The sequence below is a fragment of the Rhinatrema bivittatum genome, chromosome 19, assembly GCF_901001135.1.
Source record: "Rhinatrema bivittatum chromosome 19, aRhiBiv1.1, whole genome shotgun sequence".
NCBI classification, from domain to species: domain Eukaryota; kingdom Metazoa; phylum Chordata; class Amphibia; order Gymnophiona; family Rhinatrematidae; genus Rhinatrema; species Rhinatrema bivittatum.
The window spans coordinates 44,205,718-44,229,707 of record NC_042633.1 but is presented as its reverse complement, the minus strand read 5'-3'; the positions used below and the strand labels follow the sequence as shown (position 1 = coordinate 44,229,707).

The 23,990-nt window shown below is 45.2% G+C and overlaps 1 protein-coding gene across 1 annotated transcript in view; it reads left to right on the top strand.

The window, feature by feature from the left end:
* KHSRP (KH-type splicing regulatory protein) overlaps positions 1-23,990 on the top strand; it is a 75,962-nt gene that overhangs the window by 35,708 nt on the left and 16,264 nt on the right. The window contains exons 12-14 of the mRNA XM_029584752.1: positions 11,680-11,780; positions 12,698-12,839; positions 22,590-22,750. Coding sequence (XP_029440612.1) covers positions 11,680-11,780; positions 12,698-12,839; positions 22,590-22,750 — 404 coding nt within the window. The remainder of the gene's footprint in view (positions 1-11,679; positions 11,781-12,697; positions 12,840-22,589; positions 22,751-23,990) is intronic.

The window sequence follows — 23,990 nt, the reverse complement described above, 5'->3', positions numbered from 1 at the left end:
GGAGTCCATCGCCTCTGAGCCGAATGAACCTGACAGACCGGAGAGACTGGTATCCGTGGTAATGATCACCCACTGTGGCACTTCCAAATCTACTCCTTGTAGCAAGTGATCCAGCCTGAGCCACCAGTCCAGGCTGTCCTTAGCAACTGTCGACAGCGGTAAGAGCTTGAAAGTCCTGTGACACTGGTTTCCAACGGGAGAGTAACGCTCTCTGCAAAGTTTGCATATGCGCAAAAGGCCAGGGAACTAAGTCTATAGTTGAAGCCATCGAGCCCAGAACTTGTAGATAATCCCATGCTGTGGGAAGTATAAGGCATTGGAGATGCTGTACCTGGGAAATGAGACCGAATGCCCGATCCTGACGAAGGAAAACCTTGGCCACCTTGGTATCGAAGTGTACTCCCAAGAAATCCAGTGTTTGAGAGGGAACTAGGCTGCTTTTGGCAAAATGACCATCCAGCCGAGAGAGCTTAGAAGGTGCAGCACCTTGTCGACCGCCAGCCTGCAAAGCTCCTGGGACTTCGCCCAGATGAGCCAGTCGTTCAGATAAGGATGGACCAGGACTCCCTCCTTCCGTAGGACCGCTGCCACCACCACCATCACCTTGGTAAAGGTGCGTGGAGCGGTCGCCAGGCCGAAAGGAAGGGCCTGAAACTGAAAATGCTGGCCGAGAACCTTGAAGCGGAGAAAACGCTGATGATCCTTGGGAATGGGGATGTGGAGATAGGCCTCCGTGAGGTTCAAGGACGCCAGGAACTCCCTGCCATGCACCACCGCAATAATGGAGCGTAGCATTTCCATCCTGAAGTGTGGGACCTTGAGGGCTCTCACTGTTTTGAGATCCAAGATCGGCCAGAAAGCATTTTCCTTTTTGGGAACCTCAAAGTAAACGGAATAGTGGCCTGCTCCTTGCTCCTTCAGGGGCACCGGGAGGATGGCTCCAAGGTCGAGAAGCCTGTTGAGGGTCTGATGCACAATCCGTTGCTTCAGCGGGCCACAGGGAGAGAAAAGGAACCTTTCTCTCAGTGGCTGAGCAAATTCTAACACGTTAATTATAAAACCCTGAACAATATAACATATAACCAAATCTAAACAAAATACGACCTGTTATATGGATGTCAATTTTGAAGTCTGAGTGTACCTTCATACGATGCTGTAAGAGAATTCAGCTATCGTGTCTGTGAGCCTAAACTAAGGCTTCAAAATCCTTAGGTACCTCAGTGGTAAAACTCTTTAAATGTCCACTTAAAGTTATTGCATTGATGGCAGCACAAATAAAGCCATTGATGTCACTTATCTTTAGTTCTGTGGTCGGTCTTGCACAGCCGGACATCTTTTAGTTATTGAAAAAATTTTCACTTAACTTAGGCACTGAGAAATGGAATACATACGTGTTGTAATGGTGAAGATGAATTCATTCATCAAGTGTGGACTGTTCCACTATGATGGCGGTCTATAGAGCTTCACTAAAAGTTGAAGTGAACTCTTGTGTTCTGTTAGGCGGATTCTGATCTTTCTCTTAGTCCTGCCTATGTAGACTTTTGGGCACGGACACTGTAAGGCGTAAATGACAAACTCTGTGTTAGTTCACATCACCATTGATGTGGACTGTATATCCTGACGTCAGATGGCACCAGGTGGTGCCTAGATGTGCTTGGGAGCAAAAGATGCATCTGCCACACGATGTCTGTCCCACAGATACCACGACTGTCAGTTCTGGGATAGATGTTCTAATAACTTGCTGTCTTATGTTCTGTCCCCTAGAGTATACAAACGTTGGGGACCTGTTTGAAAACTGGATGAGGGCTTAAAACATGCCAGTACTTTAACAAAAATTTTTTAATTTGTGGCGTGAGTTGAGTGTGTTGCAAGACACATACTAGGTCCATATCATCAGGTTTATTTTTGTACTGTAGAAGAGAATCTCTATCTGAGGTTGCTCTTTTATATGTACTGTTGATGACTTGTCTGGGATAACCTCGAGCAGAAAAACGTGTTGAGAGACTGCGTGCTTGCTTATGAAATTCTTCTTCTTCTGAGCACAATCGTTTAATACGGAAAAATTGCCCCACTGGTAGACCTTCTTTGAATTTCCTGGGATGGTGACTATCAAACCGGAGAAAATTGTTTCTGTCTGTGGTCTTTCTGAATAAAGTGGTTTGCAAAGTAGAACCTAGTCTGAAAATCCTGATGTCCAAATATGATATGGTATCATAATGGTAAGTGGGAGTGAATTTAAGGTTGGAATGAGACTGATTTAACCATTGATGGAATGCTATGAGTGAAGTTTCTGTGCCTGTCCATATGAAGAAAATATCATCGATATACCTCGACCACTGTAAAATTTGTGCATAAAATGGCGAAGTATATACTGTGGATTCTTCAAATTTGGCAACAAAAAGATTTGCCACGTCTGGGGCAACTGGAGACCCCATCGCCACACCGTGTGTCTGTAGGTAATAATGCTGTTCAAATGCAAAATAATTATGAAAATATCATTTCTGATAGTTTGACTAAGAAATGAGACTGAATCCTATGTGGACGTGGTCTTCGTATGAGTATATCCTTAATGAGCAAGAGCTTCTATCTGAGGTATGTTGGTATACAAAGCCTCTATGTCCAATGTGACCAAGAGGCTCTGTTCTGGTAATTGTATTTTTGCTAACTTAATTAACATTGCAGAAGTGTCTTGGACGTATGATTTTGCTGTTGATACTTCAGATTGGAGAAAATGAGCTATAAATTGAGCAAGAGGCTCTAATATGGAGCCATTGGCCGAAATTATGGGGCGACAAGGGGGCTTAGTTAATCTTTTATGTATTTTTGGGACTCCATAAATGACTGGAGTCCTCGGATGGGCAACTTGGAGGAAATTAAGCTCACGTGTTGTTAAGTATCCATTTTGTTGAGCTTCAGTGAGAAGTTGCTGGATTCTGTCTTGAAGCATGGAGATGGGGTCAGTAGATAATGATTGATAAAACTTTGTGTCTTGTAATTGTTGTAATATTTCAGTTTTATATTCCATTGAGTCCAATATCACTACGGCTCCGCCTTTATCTGCCGGCTTAATGGTGATTGAGGAATTAGATGCTAGTGAGGACAGAGCAAGCCGTTCTCCTCTAGTTAAATTGAAAAAAATATGGGATTTATTCTTCTCAAGTATGGAAATGTCTTGAAGAACCAAAGTTTGATATGCTTTTATCTGTTCGTCTACTGGTCCTGGGGGGATCCACCGTGATTTATTCTTCAAGATTGAAATGTCCGGAGTTGATGTTGGAACATTCTGGAAAAAATGTCGAATCATGAGGGAACGAAAAAACCTATTAATGAAATGCGGCACGTGAACGGATCGTGTATGCTAGTGGGGACAAAAGACAAGCCTTTATTGAGTACCTGCTCTTCTTGCTGAGAAAGAGTGGAACTGGATAGACTGACTACTGATGATTGGATTGAGTCTGGGATCTTGTGAAGGGCTTGTGCCACTGAGTATCGTCGTCTTGTGCTTGATAAGGTTTGCTTTTCTTCCCCTGTATGCGGCCTGACTTGTACTTTGGACGTCCTTTGTCTAAAAAAGTGGTGTTCTGAGGTCTGCTATCTGATTCATCTGATCCACTTGAAGAATCTTCTGTGCCTGAAAATGTAACCTTTCTAGGTTTATGCATTTCTTGTTCTTGTTTGTCTTTTTTGTCTTTTTTATCCTTTTTGCTTGGCCATGAATAAATGTTCCCCTCAGCGTAATCCTTTTTGTCTCTGTTGAATTTATTAATCTTGTAACGTTTGATGTCTGTCTTGAATTTTTCCATATCTGATTTCAATTGTTCTAATGATGATTCTATTGTATCAGTTGTTGTGCTCTGTCTATATTCATCTTCTATTACTACTAATTCTGCATTAATTTCCTCTGTAGTTATCTTAGTATATTCTATTATGAGTAACATGAGATCTAAGGAACATTTATTAAGAATGGCGTTCCATTTAGAGAGAAACTCTGCTCTCTCAGTGAACATGAGTGGCTCTTTCCTAATTCTCAGTCCCCGTGGGATCAGCTGCTGTTTTATGTATTCAATGAGGGTGACGCCATGTAGTTCCGCTCTAATCCGTCGCTTATGTAATTTAGTGATGTCTTCAAAAAGTACTGTGGAAGTTGGTGCAATAACAGTAGTATCTGTAAATAATGTCGTCTCTAGAGCTATATTTGCCACATGCTCTGCTGAATAACTGAATGCTCTAGAGACATCATTATTTACAGATACTACAGTTATTGCACCAACTTCCACAGTACTTTTTGAAGACATCACTAAATTACATAAGCGACGGATTAGAGCGGAACTACATGGCGTCACCCTCATTGAATACATAAAACAGCAGCTGATCCCACGGGGACTGAGAATTAGGAAAGAGCCACTCATGTTCACTGAGAGAGCAGAGTTTCTCTCTAAATGGAACGCCATTCTTAATAAATGTTCCTTAGATCTCATGTTACTCATAATAGAATATACTAAGATAACTACAGAGGAAATTAATGCAGAATTAGTAGTAATAGAAGATGAATATAGACAGAGCACAACAACTGATACAATAGAATCATCATTAGAACAATTGAAATCAGATATGGAAAAATTCAAGACAGACATCAAACGTTACAAGATTAATAAATTCAACAGAGACAAAAAGGATTACGCTGAGGGGAACATTTATTCATGGCCAAGCAAAAAGGATAAAAAAGACAAAAAAGACAAACAAGAACAAGAAATGCATAAACCTAGAAAGGTTACATTTTCAGGCACAGAAGATTCTTCAAGTGGATCAGATGAATCAGATCGCAGACCTCAGAACACCACTTTTTTAGACAAAGGACGTCCAAAGTACAAGTCAGGCCGCATACAGGGGAAGAAAAGCAAACCTTATCAAGCACAAGAAGACGATACTCAGTGGCACAAGCCCTTCACAAGATCCCAGACTCAATCCAATCATCAGTAGTCAATCTATCCAGTTCCACTCTTTCTCAGCAAGAAGAGCAGGTACTCAATAAAAGTTTGTGTTTTGTCCCCACTAGCATACACGATCCGTTCACGTGCCGCATTTCATTAATAGGTTTTTTCGTTCCCTCATGATTCGACATTTTTTCCAGAATGTTCCAACATCAACTCCGGACATTTCAATCTTGAAGAATAAATCACGGTGGATCCCCCCAGGACCAGTAGACGAACAGATAAAAGCATATCAAACTTTGGTTCTTCAAGACATTTCCATACTTGAGAAGAATAAATCCCATATTTTTTTCAATTTAACTAGAGGAGAACGGCTTGCTCTGTCCTCACTAGCATCTAATTCCTCAATCACCATTAAGCCTGCAGATAAAGGCGGAGCCATAGTGATATTGGACTCAATGGAATATAAAACTGAAATATTACAACAATTACAAGACACAAAGTTTTATCAATCATTATCTACTGACCCCATCTCCATGCTTCAAGACAGAATCCAGCAACTTCTCACTGAAGCTCAACAAAATGGATACTTAACACGTGAGCTTAATTTCCTCCAAGTTGCCCATCCGAGGACTCCTGTCATTTATGGAGTCCCAAAAATACATAAAAGATTAACTAAGCCCCCTTGTCGCCCCATAATTTCGGCCAATGGCTCCATATCCTTCTCCCAAGCTATTACCGCTTATATTCCTCTTCTCATGTTAAGAGTAAATAGTTAGTCTTATTTTACTTCTTTTCTCATGTTAAGAGTTAATAATTAGACCTCTTTGAGTATTTCCTTTATCTAAAATCTACCATTTGATTAATCTCTGTTAGACATTAAATTATTGTAAAGCCTGTTGCTACGTTATGTTATACTGTGAACCGAGGTGATGTTTCTAACGTGCCCCAGTATATAAAAATTCTTTAAATAAATAAAATATTAGAGCCTCTTGCTCAATTTATAGATCATTTTCTCCAATCTGAAGTATCAACAGCAAAATCATACGTCCAAGACACTTCTGCAATGTTAATTAAGTTAGCAAAAATACAATTACCAGAACAGAGCCTCTTGGTCACATTGGACATAGAGGCTTTGTATACCAACATACCTCAGATAGAAGTTCTTGCTCTCATTAAGGATATACTCATGCGAAGACCACGTCCACATAGGATTCAGTCTCATTTCTTAGTCAAACTATCAGAAATGATACTTTTTCATAATTATTTTGCATTTGAACAGAATTATTACCTACAGACACACTGTGTGGCGATGGGGTCTCCAGTTGCCCCAGACGTGGCAAATCTTTTGCCAAATTTGAAGAATCCACAGTATATACTTCGCCATTTTATGCACAAATTTTACAGTGGTCGAGGTATATCGATGATATTTTCTTCATATGGACAGGCACAGAAACTTCACTCATAGCATTCCATCAATGGTTAAATCAGTCTCATTCCAACCTTAAATTCACTCTCACTTACCATTATGATACCATATCATATTTGGACATCAGGATTTTCAGATGAGGTTCTACTTTGCAAACCACTTTATTCAGAAAGACCACAGACAGAAACAATTTTCTCCGGTTTGATAGTCACCATCCCAGGAAATTCAAAGAAGGTCTACCAGTGGGGCAATTTTTCCGTATTAAACGATTGTGCTCAGAAGAAGAAGAAGAATTTCATAAGCAAGCACGCAGTCTCTCAACACGTTTTTCTGCTCGAGGTTATCCCAGACAAGTCATCAACCGTGCATATAAAAGAGCAACCTTCTCAGATAGAGATTCTCTTCTACAGTACAAAAATAAACCTGATGATAAGGACCTAGTATGTGTCTTGCAACACACTCAACTCACGCCACAAATTTAAAAAATGTTGTTAAAGTACTGGCATGTTTTAAGCCCTCATCCAGTTTTCAAACAGGTCCCCACGTTTGTATACTCTAGGGGACAGAACATAAGACAGCATGTTATTAGAACATCTATCCCAGAACTGACAGTCGTGGTATCCGTGGGACAGACATCGTGTGGCAGATGCATCTTTTGCTCCCAAGCACATCTAGGCACCACCTGGTGCCATCTGACATCAGGATATACAGTCCACATCAATGGTGATGTGAACTGTAACACAGAGTTTGTCATTTACGCCTTACAGTGTCCGTGCCCAAAAGTCTACATAGGCAGGACTAAGAGAAAGATCAGAATCCGCCTAACAGAACACAAGAGTAGAATTAACAAAGACCAGAAGGCACCAATTGTTCAACACTGTATTGACTGTGGTCACACCTTCAATGATCTTAGATGGGCTATTATTGAACATGTCCTTTACTCCTGGAGAGGAGGAGATCGGGTCATTATTTTGAACAAACAAGAGGATGCATGGATCTTTCGTCTGAATACCTTAGAACCTGCTGGACTCAATGACAAGATTGAGTGGCATACACTCTTTTAGATATAGTAAGTATTTCTCAATAACGCAACTTATGACGTCAGAAGCACCGCCCACTTTCTCTCGAAGGAATTCCCTTTAAATATGGCGCCTTTGTCGGCGTTCTCACGCCAATAAAGGAGCCGCAGGAGCAGCCGCTAGCAATGCAGTGAGTACCTTTAATACTTTAAGCAAATAAGTTAACGCCGGTACCGATGTCACAATGATTTAAAACGATAGCATACAGCATCCTTGAACATCTCAGAATTTTTAGAAGCAATAAGCTCATATTTTGGAACTTTTATTTTATTTATTTTTCACGAATTCATTTCTTCAAAGATTCAGCTTAACACCTTTCTATGCACGGATGTGTAAAATTATCACACTCATATAATATTTTCATTAATGAGGTGATTCTATACCGAAAACATTTGAGGTTAAGTATTGCTAGTGCTCTTCAGATTCCTTCTCTATCACTTCAACTTTTAGCGGAGCTCCATAGACCGCCATCATAGAGGAACAGTCCACACTTGATGAATGAATTCATCTTCACCATTACAACACGTATGTATTCCATTTCTCAGTACCTAAGTTAAGTGAAAATTTTTTCAATAACTAAAAGATGTCCGGCTGTGCAAGACTGACCACAGAACTAAAGATAAGTGACATTAATCGCTTTATTTGTGCTGTCATCAATGCAATAACTTTAAGTGGACATTTAAAGAGTTTCACCACTGAGGTACCTAATGATTTTGAAGCCTTAGTTTAGGCTCACAGACACGATAGCTGAATTCTCTTACAGCATCGTATGAAGGTACACTCAGACTTCAAAATTGACATCCATATAACAGGTCGTATTTTGTTGAGCAAATTCTAAAGCATATCTGTGCTGTAGAATATTCAAAACCCACCGATCGGATGTAATTTTGACCCACTCCTCATAAACTATGGAGATGTGGGGAGGCGATGAGTGGGCTGGCGAGGAGTGGGCTGGCGACTCTTCATTGTGTTGATTTTTCAGCGGAGTGTTGTGGCAATCCATCCCGAGAGGGTCTACGGCCATGTAAGGAATGGGACTAGGATTGTGATCTTGAAGGAGGAGGTCTCTGCGAGACAGGCCTTGCTTGGCAAAAATGCTGCTGACTCCGTAAATGGTTCCTAGAAGAACTGAACGTCCTGGAAATCCTCGGACTGTCTTCTGGAAGTTTATGCACCTTTTCTCCCAGGGATTTGATGATTTGCTCTAAATCCTCACCAAACAACAACTTGCCCTTAAAGGGGAGAGGTCCTAGCTGAGTCTTCGAAGAAGAGTCCACCGCCCAGTTACAGAGCCAGAGAAGGCGTCTAGCGGAGACTGCTAATACCATAGACCTAGCCAGCACTCGAAGGAGATCATAGAGAGCATCCACCCCATAAGCTATCACTGCCTCTAGGCATTCTGCTTGTTGGGCTTCCCCCGGCGGTAGTTCTTGCATGCTGAGCATCGAAGACCTGCTCTCTACATGAGGGAGCTACACACCACAGTTCTGACTCCCAAGGCCGACACCTCAAAGATTCTCTTGAAGTATACTTCCAGCTTGCGGTCCTGTAGGTCCCGCAGGGCTGCCCCTCCAGTCACAGGAATGGTAGTTTGCTTCGTGACCGCCGTTACAGACGCATCCACCTTGGGCACCTTGAGGAGCTCCAGGAATTCATCAGGAAGAGGATAGAGCTTATCCATAGCTCTTCCTACCCGCAGAGTAGCATCCAGAATACCCCATTCTCTGGAAAGCAATTGCAGTAGCATGGGATGAAAAGGAAAAGTTTTTTTGCCGGAGGGCAAAGCCCTGCTAGGACAGGATCTCCCTTAGTGGTCCCTGCACTGGTGCCTGGTGGATCCTGTGGCGCATCAATGTCTAATTCTGCCAGGACATGGGGAATACGGGGGTCTAGCTCATTTCTCTGAGGATCATCTTGGTCCAGGTCAGGATCCGCCGAGGGAGGAACAGTAGGAGAAGGGTCAGGAAGAACAGGATTGGGGACTACCCGAACTCGAGAAGACCCCCTGAGAAACCCCTGAAATGGCCTGGGAGTTATCCAATCTGCTCACCTTATGGGGAGGGGGGCTGGAATTTGAAGCATCCTGGTGATTAATGCTGGCTAGGTAAGCTTTATGCAGCAACAGAACGAAATCCGTTGAAAAAGCTGGTGGGGGATTGAGCCCAGCCGGAGGATCAGCTGAATTGTGCTCCGGGTCTGTCCCCAAGTGTGGAGGGTCCACCGGAGTTAAAACGGGTGGGGGAGGGAGAGAAATCGGCGTCCAGCCTGCCATTCTGCCATTTGGCCGCATTCCAGCAGCCGAACCAGAAATCAAAATGGCTGCCATTCCTGCGCTCGGCGGGAATGGGGCCGCCCCCCCCTGACGGAAGCCGAGCCTGAGAACACAGGCTGGGTCTATTTGCAGCCCTCGAGGAGCCCTCCCCACCGGGCAGGCACCTCGAACAAATGCCTTTCGCGGGAGAGCTGCGTCCCGCGCTCCCCGCAGGCTGAGCATCGCGCTGAACGCGGCATGGGGGAAGGTAAGAGGCTGAAAGCCAGTCTAAAAATACCCTCGGACCCTGGCAGGAGCAGGAAAAAATAAAATATGCTAACCGCTCCAAAAAAAAATAGAGACAAAGAAGCTGAGGAATGTCGCGTCCCAGTCCCAAGGAATGAAGCCTCTCAGAGCAGCCGGTCACAGTGCAGTGGGAGAGGCTGGAAGCACCAGCTTGCACCCCTGCTAGCCAGGCAAAAACTAACTAACAGCTACCTAACAGCAAATGTACCCGGACTTACCTGAGACTTAAGAGACCCTGAATCTCAATTCCAGGCCAAATGCAAGTTTAAAAGTAGGGAAAGCCCACTGTCCGGACTGATCCGGGTACGTACAGGGAAAGCACTATTAGCAGTACCTACGATCCGGAGCACACACCTGTCGCAAGGTAAGAGATCGCGTGTTCTCCTCCATAGCAGGCCCTAAACTAGGGAATTCACTGCCGGAGACAATACGACTAATCCCATGAAGAAAGACGCAAACGTGAACTAAAAACCTGGCTCTTTAAAAACGCCACTCGCGCTGAATGCAGAGTTAACCATAACCAAGACCTAAAAACAGTGCCAAATACCCTCATGACGTGTAAATTACTGCACAGATTCCTTATCCCTCTAACCTTCGTCCCCTTCCTCAGTTGAGACGTCTAAAAACACCATCCCAGGTTCAGTTGACCCTATAAAGTTCTTCCAATGAATCTCTTACCTCAGTATGTATTTTACAAAGTATGTGTTGTTAATACCATAATGTATTTTACTACAGTATATGTTAGACCAGTATGTATTATACCATAATGTGAAAGGTTTCTTTGCTAAACCGTTGTGATCTTTACTTGGAGCGACGGCGTTATGAAATTTCATTAAATTAAAATACTGCGGCAGGAGCATTCCAAACGAGTCCGTGCATCTGACCATGTGAACGTAACCGACATCAGCACTTTAACGCAAACATTGGTTTCCTCCCTTACTACCATACATAGTCCCCCCTGAGGCTTTAAATTCTGCTGTTTGGTCCCCCCTTCCTGGTTTACAGCGCTTCGCGGCGTTGCAGACGCACGACACTGCGCACCGTCACTGCAATACAGCCGGCAGACTCTTTCCCATGCTCACTCGGGCAGCAGCAGCCTTGGCTTATTCTGCACAGACAGCAGAGTTCTCAGATGTGTCTGTCCAATAAAAAAAGGTGTCTCCTACAAACCTGTCTGTCTGACCTTTTATTTCTCTGTATCCAAGCGTACTAAGATGTTAAAATAAATAAATAGGCTAATTAAGCTCCTGTGGCTAGTTGTGAGGGAGTTCTGCTCTGTGAGAGAGGGGGAAGGAGGTAACTGCAGACCCCACTCCACTTCTCTTGGAGAGCTCAAGCAGTGAGATTTCAGGGCTTCATGTGCTGCGTGTGAATCGAAGCAGTGGGTAGTTGTAAATGCTTTGAGGCTGGAGAGCTTGCCCGGGTGGTGAGTCTGGGTAGGCTGGTAGAGAGACCCCCCTCCCAGATTCTCATCACTGTCACTTAACTGCGAGTGCAAAGTATTTAAACCTCTTTATGCTCTCCCTCAGCCTTCTAGCGTGTGCCTAAAGGGCTACTGTAACTGCAGGCAGGAACAGCATTTCATACCACAGCTTGTATGGAAGGCAGAAACCCTCAAACCCATCCCACCTCCCTATCCTGGGCCTCCCAGGACTCACTCTGGGTTCTGTCTGCTTCTTTCAGATGATGGGACGGGCCCAGAAAAGATTGCTCACATCATGGGCCCCCCTGATCGATGTGATCATGCAGCACGCATTATAACAGACCTTCTCCAGAGCCTGAGGGTATGTACAGGGTGTACGGCCACCCACACTCTTCCATGTCCATTGCCAGAGAGTGTGTACAGAGTGTACAGCTCTCTACTCCCCCCCCCCCCCCCCCCCCCCCCCCCCCCCCACACCACACACACAATTCTGCATGCCCTGGGAAAAGGTATAGGATATATAACCCCCCACAGACTTCCTTCTACATGCTCTGGGGTATGCACACATTACCTTTCCTTCTCATCTTGTACGCACACCCCTTTTCTCGTGCTTCCCGAGGTACGTAGAAGTATAGCCCCACACACCCTTCCTCCATAAGGGTAGGCACAGGTATTCCTCTCATGCCCGCACCCCCCCCCCCTTCCAACTCTGTTACTCCACCCCAGTCAGCCTTCCTGCTCCACCCAGGATATGTACAGGATACAGCTCCCACCCCTCGCCACCTCTTCCCTGCAGATATGCAGTGTGCATCCTGTCCCCCACAATACCCACCCACCCTATGGGCTACGCACAGAGTGTATATCCTCTACCCTGGATGGTATGCACAGGGTGTTCATCCTCTACACACATTCCCTTTCACTACAGAGGGCATGTATAGGGTGTAGTCCATCTCACCCACTCGCTGTCCTTTTCCATTGCTGGAGAATATGAGCTGGGCACAGTTCCTTTTGCACACTCCCAAAACCGTAGAGTATGACCTACGGAGCCCTCCCTTTCAACACACAAGCACACATCCCTCCTTTTGCATATCTTGGATATGTATGGGGTACAACGCCACACAATAACCCCTTTTCCCACACCTGAGACCATATACCTAAAGCCTAAGGGTATGACCCCTCAGGAGGATACTTGCACTCTGTTCTCCTGTGATCTTCAAGAGATTTCTCTTGAGTTGGAGGTCTTTCATATTAACACCTACAATTTGTGTTTCTATGCAGAGTGGTCCTCCAGGCCCACCAGGCCCAGGAATGCCCCCTGGGGGTCGAGGCAGGGGTCGAGGGCAGAGCAATTGGGGCCCTCCTGGTGGAGAGATGACCTTCTCCATTCCCACTCACAAATGTGGTCTGGTTATTGGGAGAGGTGAGTAACTCCAGGGCGAGGTGCACGTGTTACAGGTGACCAAGCAAGCTTGAAGCTAAACTTTAAATAGTCATTAATGCTTTGCGTCCAAAAACCCTCCTGGGATTGTGCACACCTCTACTGTGGTCGTGGGGAAGTAGGGTGTGTACAGACAACAGTGGCTTCAAAAGTATTCAACCTCCCTAAAAAGTCGTCAGATTTGTGTGGGTTACAAATGGCACTTACACAGATTGTTCCAGATAGTATGTGTCTTGCAAACCAGTATGCTCTTATAAATATTCGAAGTCACAGTTCATTATTCCCTGTACGTACCCGGATCAGTCCAGACTCCTGGGTTTTGCCTCCCTTCCAGCAGATGGAGGAGACAGAGAAGTTTACAAGAGACTCTGCCTTATATCCTAAGGTATACAATAACTGAGGGAAAATAATCAAATATTGGTTCCCCAACACACGCAATTACCCACAATAAAGGAGAACCTTATATAATATATAACACAATTAATTTTAAAACACACATTTATTAAGAAAGACACATCTTAATATAACCCCACTAAATACACAAACAATACACATTAAAAACATCAAACATGAATATCATATAAGCAGAAAATATTTTCAAATATAATATGATCATCAACAGTGTAAATATTCACATATTAAAGTGCTTCAAACATTAAAGTGCTTCAAACGACGAAGATCTCCGTTTCACCTGACAAGCAGGCTTCCTCAGGGGAAACTTCTAATATCCCTGCAATGATTAAACAAAATCATTACATTTACCTCATCCCACATATAACCGACGCCTACATCACTATAACTATAAATGCTTACCATATGCGTCCAGCCAAGGAACACACACAAATTCTTATCCAAATCACGAATTTCTCCGAATATCTTTAATATCAATTTCATCAAAGCTTTATATCAGTTCTTCAATTATTGGTCACGAAACTGTAAACCACAAACATATATTTAATCATCAAAATTTAAAGAAAATGAAAGACAGCACACTACCTGAACAAACGCTACCCAAACGTACCTTCAAAAAACGGAAGTGACATCATCACTTCCTTTCTGCAAAAATCTCCATTCTGCACAACTGATGAAATGCCTACTCTATATATGTCCTCAACCACCTAATCAACCAATTAAGAAACACTCATCAACAATGATCCAGTACTACACTTACTGGGGGAACCCACACAATCAACCAATCACAGTAAATCCATTCCAAACCGCTCTGAATAATAAACTACCAAATTCCAACAAAAATTATTTCCATCTAACCAATTATTTAATAAATTATTTAAAGAAAGCCCCCCATTCAATAGGGCCGTTGAGTCCATGTGGACTCACGGTGTCCCAATTGAAAATATACCGCTGTTCAACCCGTCTTAGAATAGCTGATAAATCACCCCCAAACTGGAGTTTAATCTTTTTAATAACGAAGAATTTTAATTCTTCAATCAAATGACTTTTGTCCATCCAGTGTTTGACTAATGGGGCATTCTCCACACATGATCTAATCCTACTCCTGTGTTCCCCAATGCGTAATTTAATAGCTCTAGCAGTTTGCCCAATGTAAATGAGCCGACATGGACAAATAATTGCATAAATCACACCGTTAGAAGTACAAGTAAACCTTTCAGGAATCACATAAGGTTGGCTCAAATTCGAATGATAAAACACTTTCAAAGATAACACATGCTCACAAACGGAACATGAACCGCAAACAAATTGACCCCGTTCAGATTCTGCTCCACTGTCCTGACTCCCACTAAGCTTTAAATTGTCCATAAGTTTTTCCGTTTTTTCAAAGAGAAAATAGGTTCATCAACAAAAATATTCAATGGAGATAATACTTGCCAATATCTTTTAACAATGTCTTTGATTTGAAAAGCTTTCTTTGAATAAGGAATGGTGCACACCATTCGCGAAAGAGGTTCCTTCTGCAAATTAATCAACAAGTTATCCCTGTTAGAAAACAGGGCACGTTTGTATGCCTTTTTTAAAACCGAATTGGAATAACCACGGTTCTGAAATCTGGTATTTAATGTTTCAGATTGTATCTTAAATTCATCAATGGAGGTACATAAACGCCTGTATCTAAGGAACTGTCCCACTGGTATATTATTCTTCAATTGCAGCGGATGAAAGCTACGAGAATGCATCCGCTGCAATTGAAGAATAATATACCAGTGGGACAGTTCCTTAGATACAGGCGTTTATGTACCTCCATTGATGAATTTAAGATACAATCTGAAACATTAAATACCAGATTTCAGAACCGTGGTTATTCCAATTCGGTTTTAAAAAAGGCATACAAACGTGCCCTGTTTTCTAACAGGGATAACTTGTTGATTAATTTGCAGAAGGAACCTCTTTCGCGAATGATGTGCACCATTCCTTATTCAAAGAAAGCTTTTCAAATCAAAGACATTGTTAAAAGATATTGGCAAGTATTATCTCCATTGAATATTTTTGTTGATGAACCTATTTTCTCTTTGAAAAAACGGAAAAACTTATGGGACAATTTAAAGCTTAGTGGGAGTCAGGACAGTGGAGCAGAATCTGAACGGGGTCAATTTGTTTGCGGTTCATGTTCCGTTTGTGAGCATGTGTTATCTTTGAAAGTGTTTTATCATTCGAATTTGAGCCAACCTTATGTGATTCCTGAAAGGTTTACTTGTACTTCTAACGGTGTGATTTATGCAATTATTTGTCCATGTCGGCTCATTTACATTGGGCAAACTGCTAGAGCTATTAAATTACGCATTGGGGAACACAGGAGTAGGATTAGATCATGTGTGGAGAATGCCCCATTAGTCAAACACTGGATGGACAAAAGTCATTTGATTGAAGAATTAAAATTCTTCGTTATTAAAAAGATTAAACTCCAGTTTGGGGGTGATTTATCAGCTATTCTAAGACGGGTTGAACAGCGGTATATTTTCAATTGGGACACCGTGAGTCCACATGGACTCAACGGCCCTATTGATGGGGGGCTTTCTTTAAATAATTTATTAAATAATTGGTTAGATGGAAATAATTTTTGTTGGAATTTGGTAGTTTATTATTCAGAGCGGTTTGGAATGGATTTACTGTGATTGGTTGATTGTGTGGGTTCCCCCAGTAAGTGTAGTACTGGATCATTGTTGATGAGTGTTTCTTAATTGGTTGATTAGGTGGTTGAGGACATATATAGAGTAGGCATTTCATCAGTTGTGCAGAATGGAGATTTTTGCAGAAAGGAAGTGATGATGTCACTTCCGTTTTTTGAAGGTACGTTTGGGTAGCGTTTGTTCAGGTAGTGTGCTGTCTTTCATTTTCTTTAAATTTTGATGATTAAATATATGTTTGTGGTTTACAGTTTCGTGACCAATAATTGAAGAACTGATATAAAGCTTTGATGAAATTGATATTAAAGATATTCGGAGAAATTCGTGATTTGGATAAGAATTTGTGTGTGTTCCTTGGCTGGACGCATATGGTAAGCATTTATAGTTATAGTGATGTAGGCGTCGGTTATATGTGGGATGAGGTAAATGTAATGATTTTGTTTAATCATTGCAGGGATATTAGAAGTTTCCCCTGAGGAAGCCTGCTTGTCAGGTGAAACGGAGATCTTCGTCGTTTGAAGCACTTTAATGTTTGAAGCACTTTAATATGTGAATATTTACACTGTTGATGATCATATTATATTTGAAAATATTTTCTGCTTATGATATTCATGTTTGATGTTTTTAATGTGTATTGTTTGTGTATTTAGTGGGGTTATATTAAGATGTGTCTTTCTTAATAAATGTGTGTTTTAAAATTAATTGTGTTATATATTATATAAGGTTCTCCTTTATTGTGGGTAATTATATCCTAAGGTGCCAACTGCATTCCGGCAGTATTTCTCTGTCTCCAGCAGATGGTGGAGGTGCAAAACCCACTGTCTGTGCTGATTACTTAGGGTTTAAAAAAAAACAAAAAAAAAAAAACCCCAAAAAATTTGTTGACAGTCAGGGTTTACGGCGCTGAGGCTCTCCTTCCCCTCGCTGTCGTGGCTGGGTTCCTACCGAAGTTTTTTTCTTTAATTTTCGACGCTCCCGCTCAACTTTTGTGCCTGCCCGATGCCGCGGAGCTCGGCGTGCCGCGCAGCTCGCTCGCATCTTTCGCGGGTCGGTCTCTGCACTTTGTGCCTCCCGGGGGGGGGGGGGAGGGGGGAGGAGGGACGAGGGACCCTCCGTTGACCCAAAAAATGGTCGCAGCACCACTCGCAAAGTTCCTACGGGGGGTTGGGGCATCGCGGCCCCCTTTGGCTGATCCGTTCCCGCTGAGCGCGGAAATGGAAGCCATTTTGAGCTCCTTCGGAGCAGCGATGGGGGAGGGGATTCTTCCACCGCCCCTATCTCCACGAACCATCGGAGCATGCCTCGCCTGCAATGGAGGATAGCCCCAAGGGGGCTTCAGATTCCTCCTCTTCTTCCTCCTAGTTTATTTTGTTAGTTCACAAGGCCTTTAAGGCCAGGAAGTCTGGAAAGCAGCAGGCTGCAGGGAAAACTTCCTTACTGGGTCAAAGGTCGAATCACGGAAGCAGTTCAAGCCTAAGGGTGGCACTGGATCGTCAAAGGCTTAAGCGCCCCTTAAGACTGGGGGCGCCCCATACGGATACGGATTCATCCGGTCATGTTTCTGACCCAGGGGACCAGGACCTGCAATTCAAGCCCCTGCTGGGGGTGGATGTGGATACTGACCAGCAGGATTCAGGCCATGGTTCTCATATTGTAGAAGGAGATGACCCGAAGGTGGTCCGCCGGTTTCGAAAAGAGGAATTGGGTCCGCTGATCCCCCAAGATTCTAGGAGAGTTGGGCATCGACGGGCCTCCTGAGGAGTCCAGGCTGGGGGCTATGGATCCGGTGTTGTTGGGCCTGCAGGGTCTGACCACTTCTTTTCCTTTTCATTTTTCCGTAACGGACTTGCTGTTCAGAGAATGGGACACCCCTGACCCGGGCTTGAAGGTTAGTAAAGCTATGGATAAGCTATATCCTCTGCCAGAGGACCCATTGGGGGGGGCTCCTGGAAGCTGGGGTCGTTTATAGTGCTGATGCTCTTTACAATCTGTTGTGGACTTCGGCCAGATATGGTGCCCGCAGACTCCTGTGGTTAAGAATCTGGTCTGCGGATGTTTCTTCCAAGACTCAGCTGGGTTCTTTGCCTTTTAAGGGCAAATTACTATTTGGAAAGGACCTGGAAGACATGATTCAATCCCTGGGAGAGAATAAGGTTCATCGTTTGCCGGAGGACAGGCCCAAGTCGAGGGTCTCCTTTTCTTCTTGGGCTCGCTTCAGGGGGAATCGAAGATTTCGCCCATCCACGGCTCCCTGTTCTTCCTTTCGGCAGACTTTGAGTAGGCAACAGAACTGGTCCCAGTCCTTTCGTGGTCAACGCTTTGGCAGAACCGGTAATCCCCAGTCCGCGCCTGGGGTCAAGTCTTCGCAATGAAGGGACGCCGGCCCATTCCTCTGTGCCAGTTGTAGGAGGCAGACTGTTCCTGTTTTACGAGGAATGGGTCAGGTTGACGTCGGACCAGTGGGTCCTCACCATGATAAGACAAGGCTACGCTTGAGATTTTGCACATCTCCTTCGGGATCGATTTCTAGTCTCCCCATGCGGTTACGAGGAGAAGTGGCGGGTGGTGCAAGACACTTTGCAACGTCTTCTGGAGCTTGGTGCCATTACGCTAGTTCCTCCGGCAAAACGGAGGAAGGGATACTATTCCATTTACTTTGTGGTACCCAAGAAAGAGGGGGCGTTTTGTCCCATTCTAGATTTGAAAAGTCAACAAATGCCTTTGGGTGCCCCGCTTTCGCATGGAGACTCTGCGGTCTGTGATTGCCTCGGAGCGACAGGGAGAGTTTCTGGCTTCACTGGATCTAACGGAGGCGTATCTTCACATCTGCATCTGGACTGCACATCAGACGTTCCTGCGGTTCTCTGTTCTGGGTCGTCATTTTCAGTTTTGAGCTCTGCCTTTCGGACTTGCCACCGAGCCCAGGACCTTTACCAAGGTAATGGTTGTGGTAGCAGTGCAACTCCGGGGGGAGGGGCTCTTGGTGCATCCATATCTGGACGACTGGCTGATTCGAGTGAAGTCGGAATTGCTCGGCCATTCGGTGGTCCACAGAGTGCTTCAGCTACTGAGATGGCTTGGTTGGGTGGTCAACCTAGCCAAGAGTCGACTGGTGCCCACCCAGTCCTTGGAATTCCTGGGAGCCCTATTCGACATGCAACAGGGGAGAGTTTTCCTTACCACGGAGCGAATTTGCAAGGTCAGGTATGAGACTTATTGACCAAGCATCTTCCCAGGGTATGGGATTACTTGCGAGTCTTAGGTTCGATGACTTCCATCCTGGAGTTGGTGCCCTGGGCCTTTGCTCATATGCGTCCTTTACAGTCAGCTTTTTTTTTCACGATGGAACCCAGTCTCCGAGCAATTTCACCTGCCTCTTCCCCTTATGGATACAGCTCGATCCAGTCTCGATTGGTGGCTCCTCTCGGACAACTTATCCCGCGGAGTTCCCTTGGTAGTACACTAGTGGACAGTGGTTGCCACAGATGCCAGCCTCTCTGGCTGGGGTGCGGTTTGTCTGGGGTAATCGGTGCAGGGGCAATGGTCCCACGAAGAATCTCAGTAGTCGATCAATCGTCTGGAGACCAGGGCCATGCGGTTAGCGTTACAAGCTTTCCTTCCTCTCCTCCAGGGGAGGTCGGTCAGAGTTCTGTCCGACAAACCACGGTAGCTTATATCAATCGCCAAGGAGGAACCAAGAGCCAACCAGTGGCAGTGGAAGCTCAGCAGCTGAGCAGCATCTGGTCAGCATTGTAGTGTCTCACAAAGCCGGCGTCGACAACGTTCAGGCAGACTTTCTCAGTCAGCACTGTTTCGATCCCGAGGAATGGGAGTTGGCAGACGCGGCGTTTCAGCTCATATGCAACACATGGGGCATGCCCAGCATGATCTTTTGGCGACATTTCGGAATGCCAAAGCCCCGCACTTCTTCGGTCGCCACAGGGAGACAGGAGTGGAAGGGGTAGATGCCCTGGTTATGCCCTGGCCAACAAACGTCTTGCTGTACGTCTTTCCGCCTTGGCCTGTAATTGGCAAAGTGCTCAGGCGAGTAGAACTTCACCCGGCCGAGGTCATCCTCGTAGCACCAGAGTGGCCGAAGCATCCATGGTTTGCAGATCTGGTCAACCTAGCGGTGGCGAGGCCCCTGCGGTTTTCGGAGATCCTGGACCTTCTGCATCAAAGGCCCGTTTGTTTGGAAGGAGCCGATCACTTTTGTCTAGCGGCATGGCATTTGAGAGGCGGCACCTAAGGGGCAAAGGTTATTCTGACGCGGTAGTGGCTATGCTTTTGAGATTGCATAAAACATCCACTACCCTCGCGTATGTTCAGGTGTGGAAAGTTTTTGAATCTTGGTGTGTGGCACGTGAGATTGTTCCTACCTGGGCGTTGGTGTCGGATATTTTGTGTTTTCTACAAGCTGGGCTATCCAAGGGCTTATCGTGCAGTTCTCTGAGGGTGCAGGTGGCAGCACTTGGTTGCTTGCGTGGTTTGATACAAGGCGTAGCGTTGGCCGCACATCCGGATGTGGCTCGTTTCCTTAGGGGAGCGAAGCACTTACGTCCTCCGTTCAGACACCCTTGTCCTTCTGGAGCCTGAATTCGTTCTCTCAGCCCTGTGTACGACGCCCTTTGAGCCTCTGAGAAGGGCAACGCTGAAAGATCTCACATTGATTTTTCTTGTAGCTATCACATCTGCTTGTAGAGTGTCGGAGCTTCAGGCACCATCCTGTAGAGAGCCTTTCTTGAGAATTTCTGATTCGGGAGTTTCCTTAAGGACGGTTCCTTCCTTTCTTCCAAAGGTGGTTTCCTCCTTTCATTTGAATCAATCGGTGGAGCTCCCGTCTTTCCCGGACTTGGACCAGTCAGATACTTTTTCTAGAGACTTTCGGAGGCTGGGTGTTCACAGGGCTTTGCTGCGTTATCTGGAAGTTACCAACGATTTTCGTATGTCCGATCATCTTTTTGTGCTGTGGAGTGGTCCAAGGAGGGGTAACATGGCATCTCTATGGTTGAGGTAGCGGCGCAACTCCGGAGGGAGGGGCTCTTGGTACATCCACATCTGGACGACTGGCTGATTACCGGTTGATCTTCGCGCCCATTCCACTCGGTTGCAGGCAGCATCTTGTGCGGAATTCCAACAAGTCTCGCCTCAGGAGATTTGTAGGGCGGCTACTTGGAAGTCTTTACATACTTTTGCGAGGCATTACAGACTGGATGTCCAGGCACCATGTTCAGGGGGATTTGGAGAAGGTGTGCTCCGAGAAGGCCTCTCCGGACCCCATACCAAGTAAGAGAGCTCTGGTACATACCAGGAGTGTGGACTGATCCGGGTACGTACAGGGAAAGGAAAATTAGTTCTTCCCTGATAATTTTTGTTCCTGTAGTACCACGGATCGGTCCAGAGTCCCGCCCGTTGTAGGCATAGAGGTAACGGAGAGTCTGCTCGTTCAGCATTTGTTTTATTTTTGGATCTGCAGATCTTTTTTGTTGAGTGTTCAACGGTGTTCTTGAGGTTCTGTTCCCATTTGGGTTTAGTGAACCAGTTCTGCTAAAGTGTTATTGTATATAGTTAGTTTGGTTTTGAGCCATTCTGCTTTGATACTGAGTAATACTGCTGGACTGTAGGTGGCACCTTAGGATATAGGGCAGAGTCTGTTAAAAACTTCTCTGTCTCCACCTGCTGGAAGGGAGGCAAAACCCAGGAGTCTGGACTGATCCGTGGTATTACAGGAACGAAAATTATCAGGTAAGAACTAATTTTCCTTTAAATTGGCCTCTACCAATTTAAAAAAAAGGTCAGCTTGCCTGGATAAAAGGCCCCCTAATTCCAGTACCATTGGTCAGACACTGAATCTGAAGGAAAGCTGTGAAAATGAAGACCAAAGAGCATTCTAAGGAAATTTAAAGATAGTTATAGCCGTGCACAAGATAAGCTACAAAATAATATCCAAGCCATTGGATATCCTAGTGAGAATGGTTGGATCAGTTGTGAGGAAATGAAAGCTGCATTATTCCACCCGGACACTGACTACTCAAGGCCACCCCTCAAAACTCAGTGTTAGAGCAAGAAGGAGAAGACTTGTGAGGGAAGCCACAGAGAGGCCAACAATCACTTTGAAGGAGCTGCAGAGTTCAGTGGCTGAGCCTGGAATGGAGGTGCATCAGTCAAACCATATCAAGAGCTCTGCATGGGAGGGTGGCTAGAAAGGAGCCATTACTGAAGAAAAAATACATTCCCTGTACGTACCCGGATCAGTCCAGCTCTGCTGGTAGGGAGGCATAAACCCACTTGTCTGGACTGATCTGTGGTACTTCAGGAATGAAAATTAGCAGGTAAGAACCAATTTTCCTTTGAAAATGTTACTCTAAGAGCACACTGGTTTGCAAGAAACATGCTGCCTGGAACAATCTGTGTAAGTGTCATTCCCACACATCTGATGACTCTTTAGGCGGTTGAATACGTTTGTGAGCCACTGTATGTGCGCACACCTTTCTTAAGCCCCCCTACACATACAACTGCAGATAAGTGTGCATGCTCCTCCCCTTCCTCCCCTCTCACGTGTTAGTGCACGTGCATTGCCCTTTTTCACATTCGGTTTCTAAATGCTTTCTCTGATTTTTGGCGCGCTCAGGTGGAGAGAACGTTAAAGCCATAAACCAGCAGACAGGAGCGTTTGTGGAGATATCCCGGCAGCCCCCACCCAATGGAGACCCCAACTTCAAAGTTTTCATAATCCGTGGCGCTCCCCAGCAGATTGATCATGCCAAGCAGCTCATTGAGGAGAAGATAGAGGTGAGAATTTGTTTAGCAGTCACAGAGCTATAGGGAATAGGTGTTGACAGAAGGTGGGGGGGGGGGGGGGGAGAGAGTATCAGGGCATACCTTATGGGACATGGGGTAGGGAAAGATGCAGGGGCAGAAAGGGAGAGGGCTGTGGGGCACGTGAGGGGGAAATTACGGCTCCCCTGCAATATTAAAAAAAAAATATATATATATATATATATATATATGAGGCCTTTATACAGCTACCATAAACAGCAAGCAGTTGTTGCTACATAACTTTAATTTACGATGTAATGAAATTAATCAAACTCCAGAAAATACAATTCTCCTAGCGTGTAGCCATATGGACTCAGGACCAGCGGGTTATGTGCTCTTCTGCTAGCAGATGAGAGACGGAGTCAGATTTCAAAGCTGACGTCACCCTAGATCCACCCCTGCAGTGACCTCAGCTCTTCAGTATCTCTCCGTCTCCTAGCAGATGTGGACACTGTCCCACACGCTAGAATAGTGTTAAGAATTACAGCAAAGAAGAAACAAAATTTACCTTAAAGAAGATCGCGCCCCGCTCTCCTGCGGTGATACCTAAGGGTCCCTCCCCCAGTCGAGAATTCCTGAAGTGATCTCCAATATCCCTCAGAGGTGTGCCTTGGTTCGGTAGCCGGTTCCTGGCGTGGACTTAAGACCCAGTGTGACTGAAAGACAGCGGGTGCAGAAACATGCGTGGCGGTGAAGGTAAAACCCTCCCCCCCCCCCCCCCCCCCCCCCAATAGCTGGAGACCATCCGGCACACGAACGGAAAGCGCCGAGACCAGGTAAGAGAAAATCTTTAAATTCAGGTCTCCAGAGCTCGGATTGCCGTACCAAATTCTTTTCCAGCGAGGTTAAAAAGGGAGCACCGATCAGGTTCAGCAGCCTTGGTTGGGCTAGGCCCCAATCTGGTGCAAGGGTCTACACATGTGAAGACCCTTGGGGGTGCCACCTTAAGCACGGGGGTCGTCAGCGCCATTTTCCCTTCTCTCCCTGCAGGCTGGGCAGCCAATGTGCCTAACTTGCACGTGTCCAATACAGACGCGCACAGCTACACGCCCAACTGAGCACACCTGTGTGCATAACTACACGCACAACCGCATTTGCAGCTGCATGCGCGCAAACGCATAGAGTCAATGGCACCGGCGCCCAAGGCCAGAAGGCCCCCTCTTTGCACAGCCTGCCACAAGAGCCGTGCAACCTGACGTGGAGTCCTGTCTGT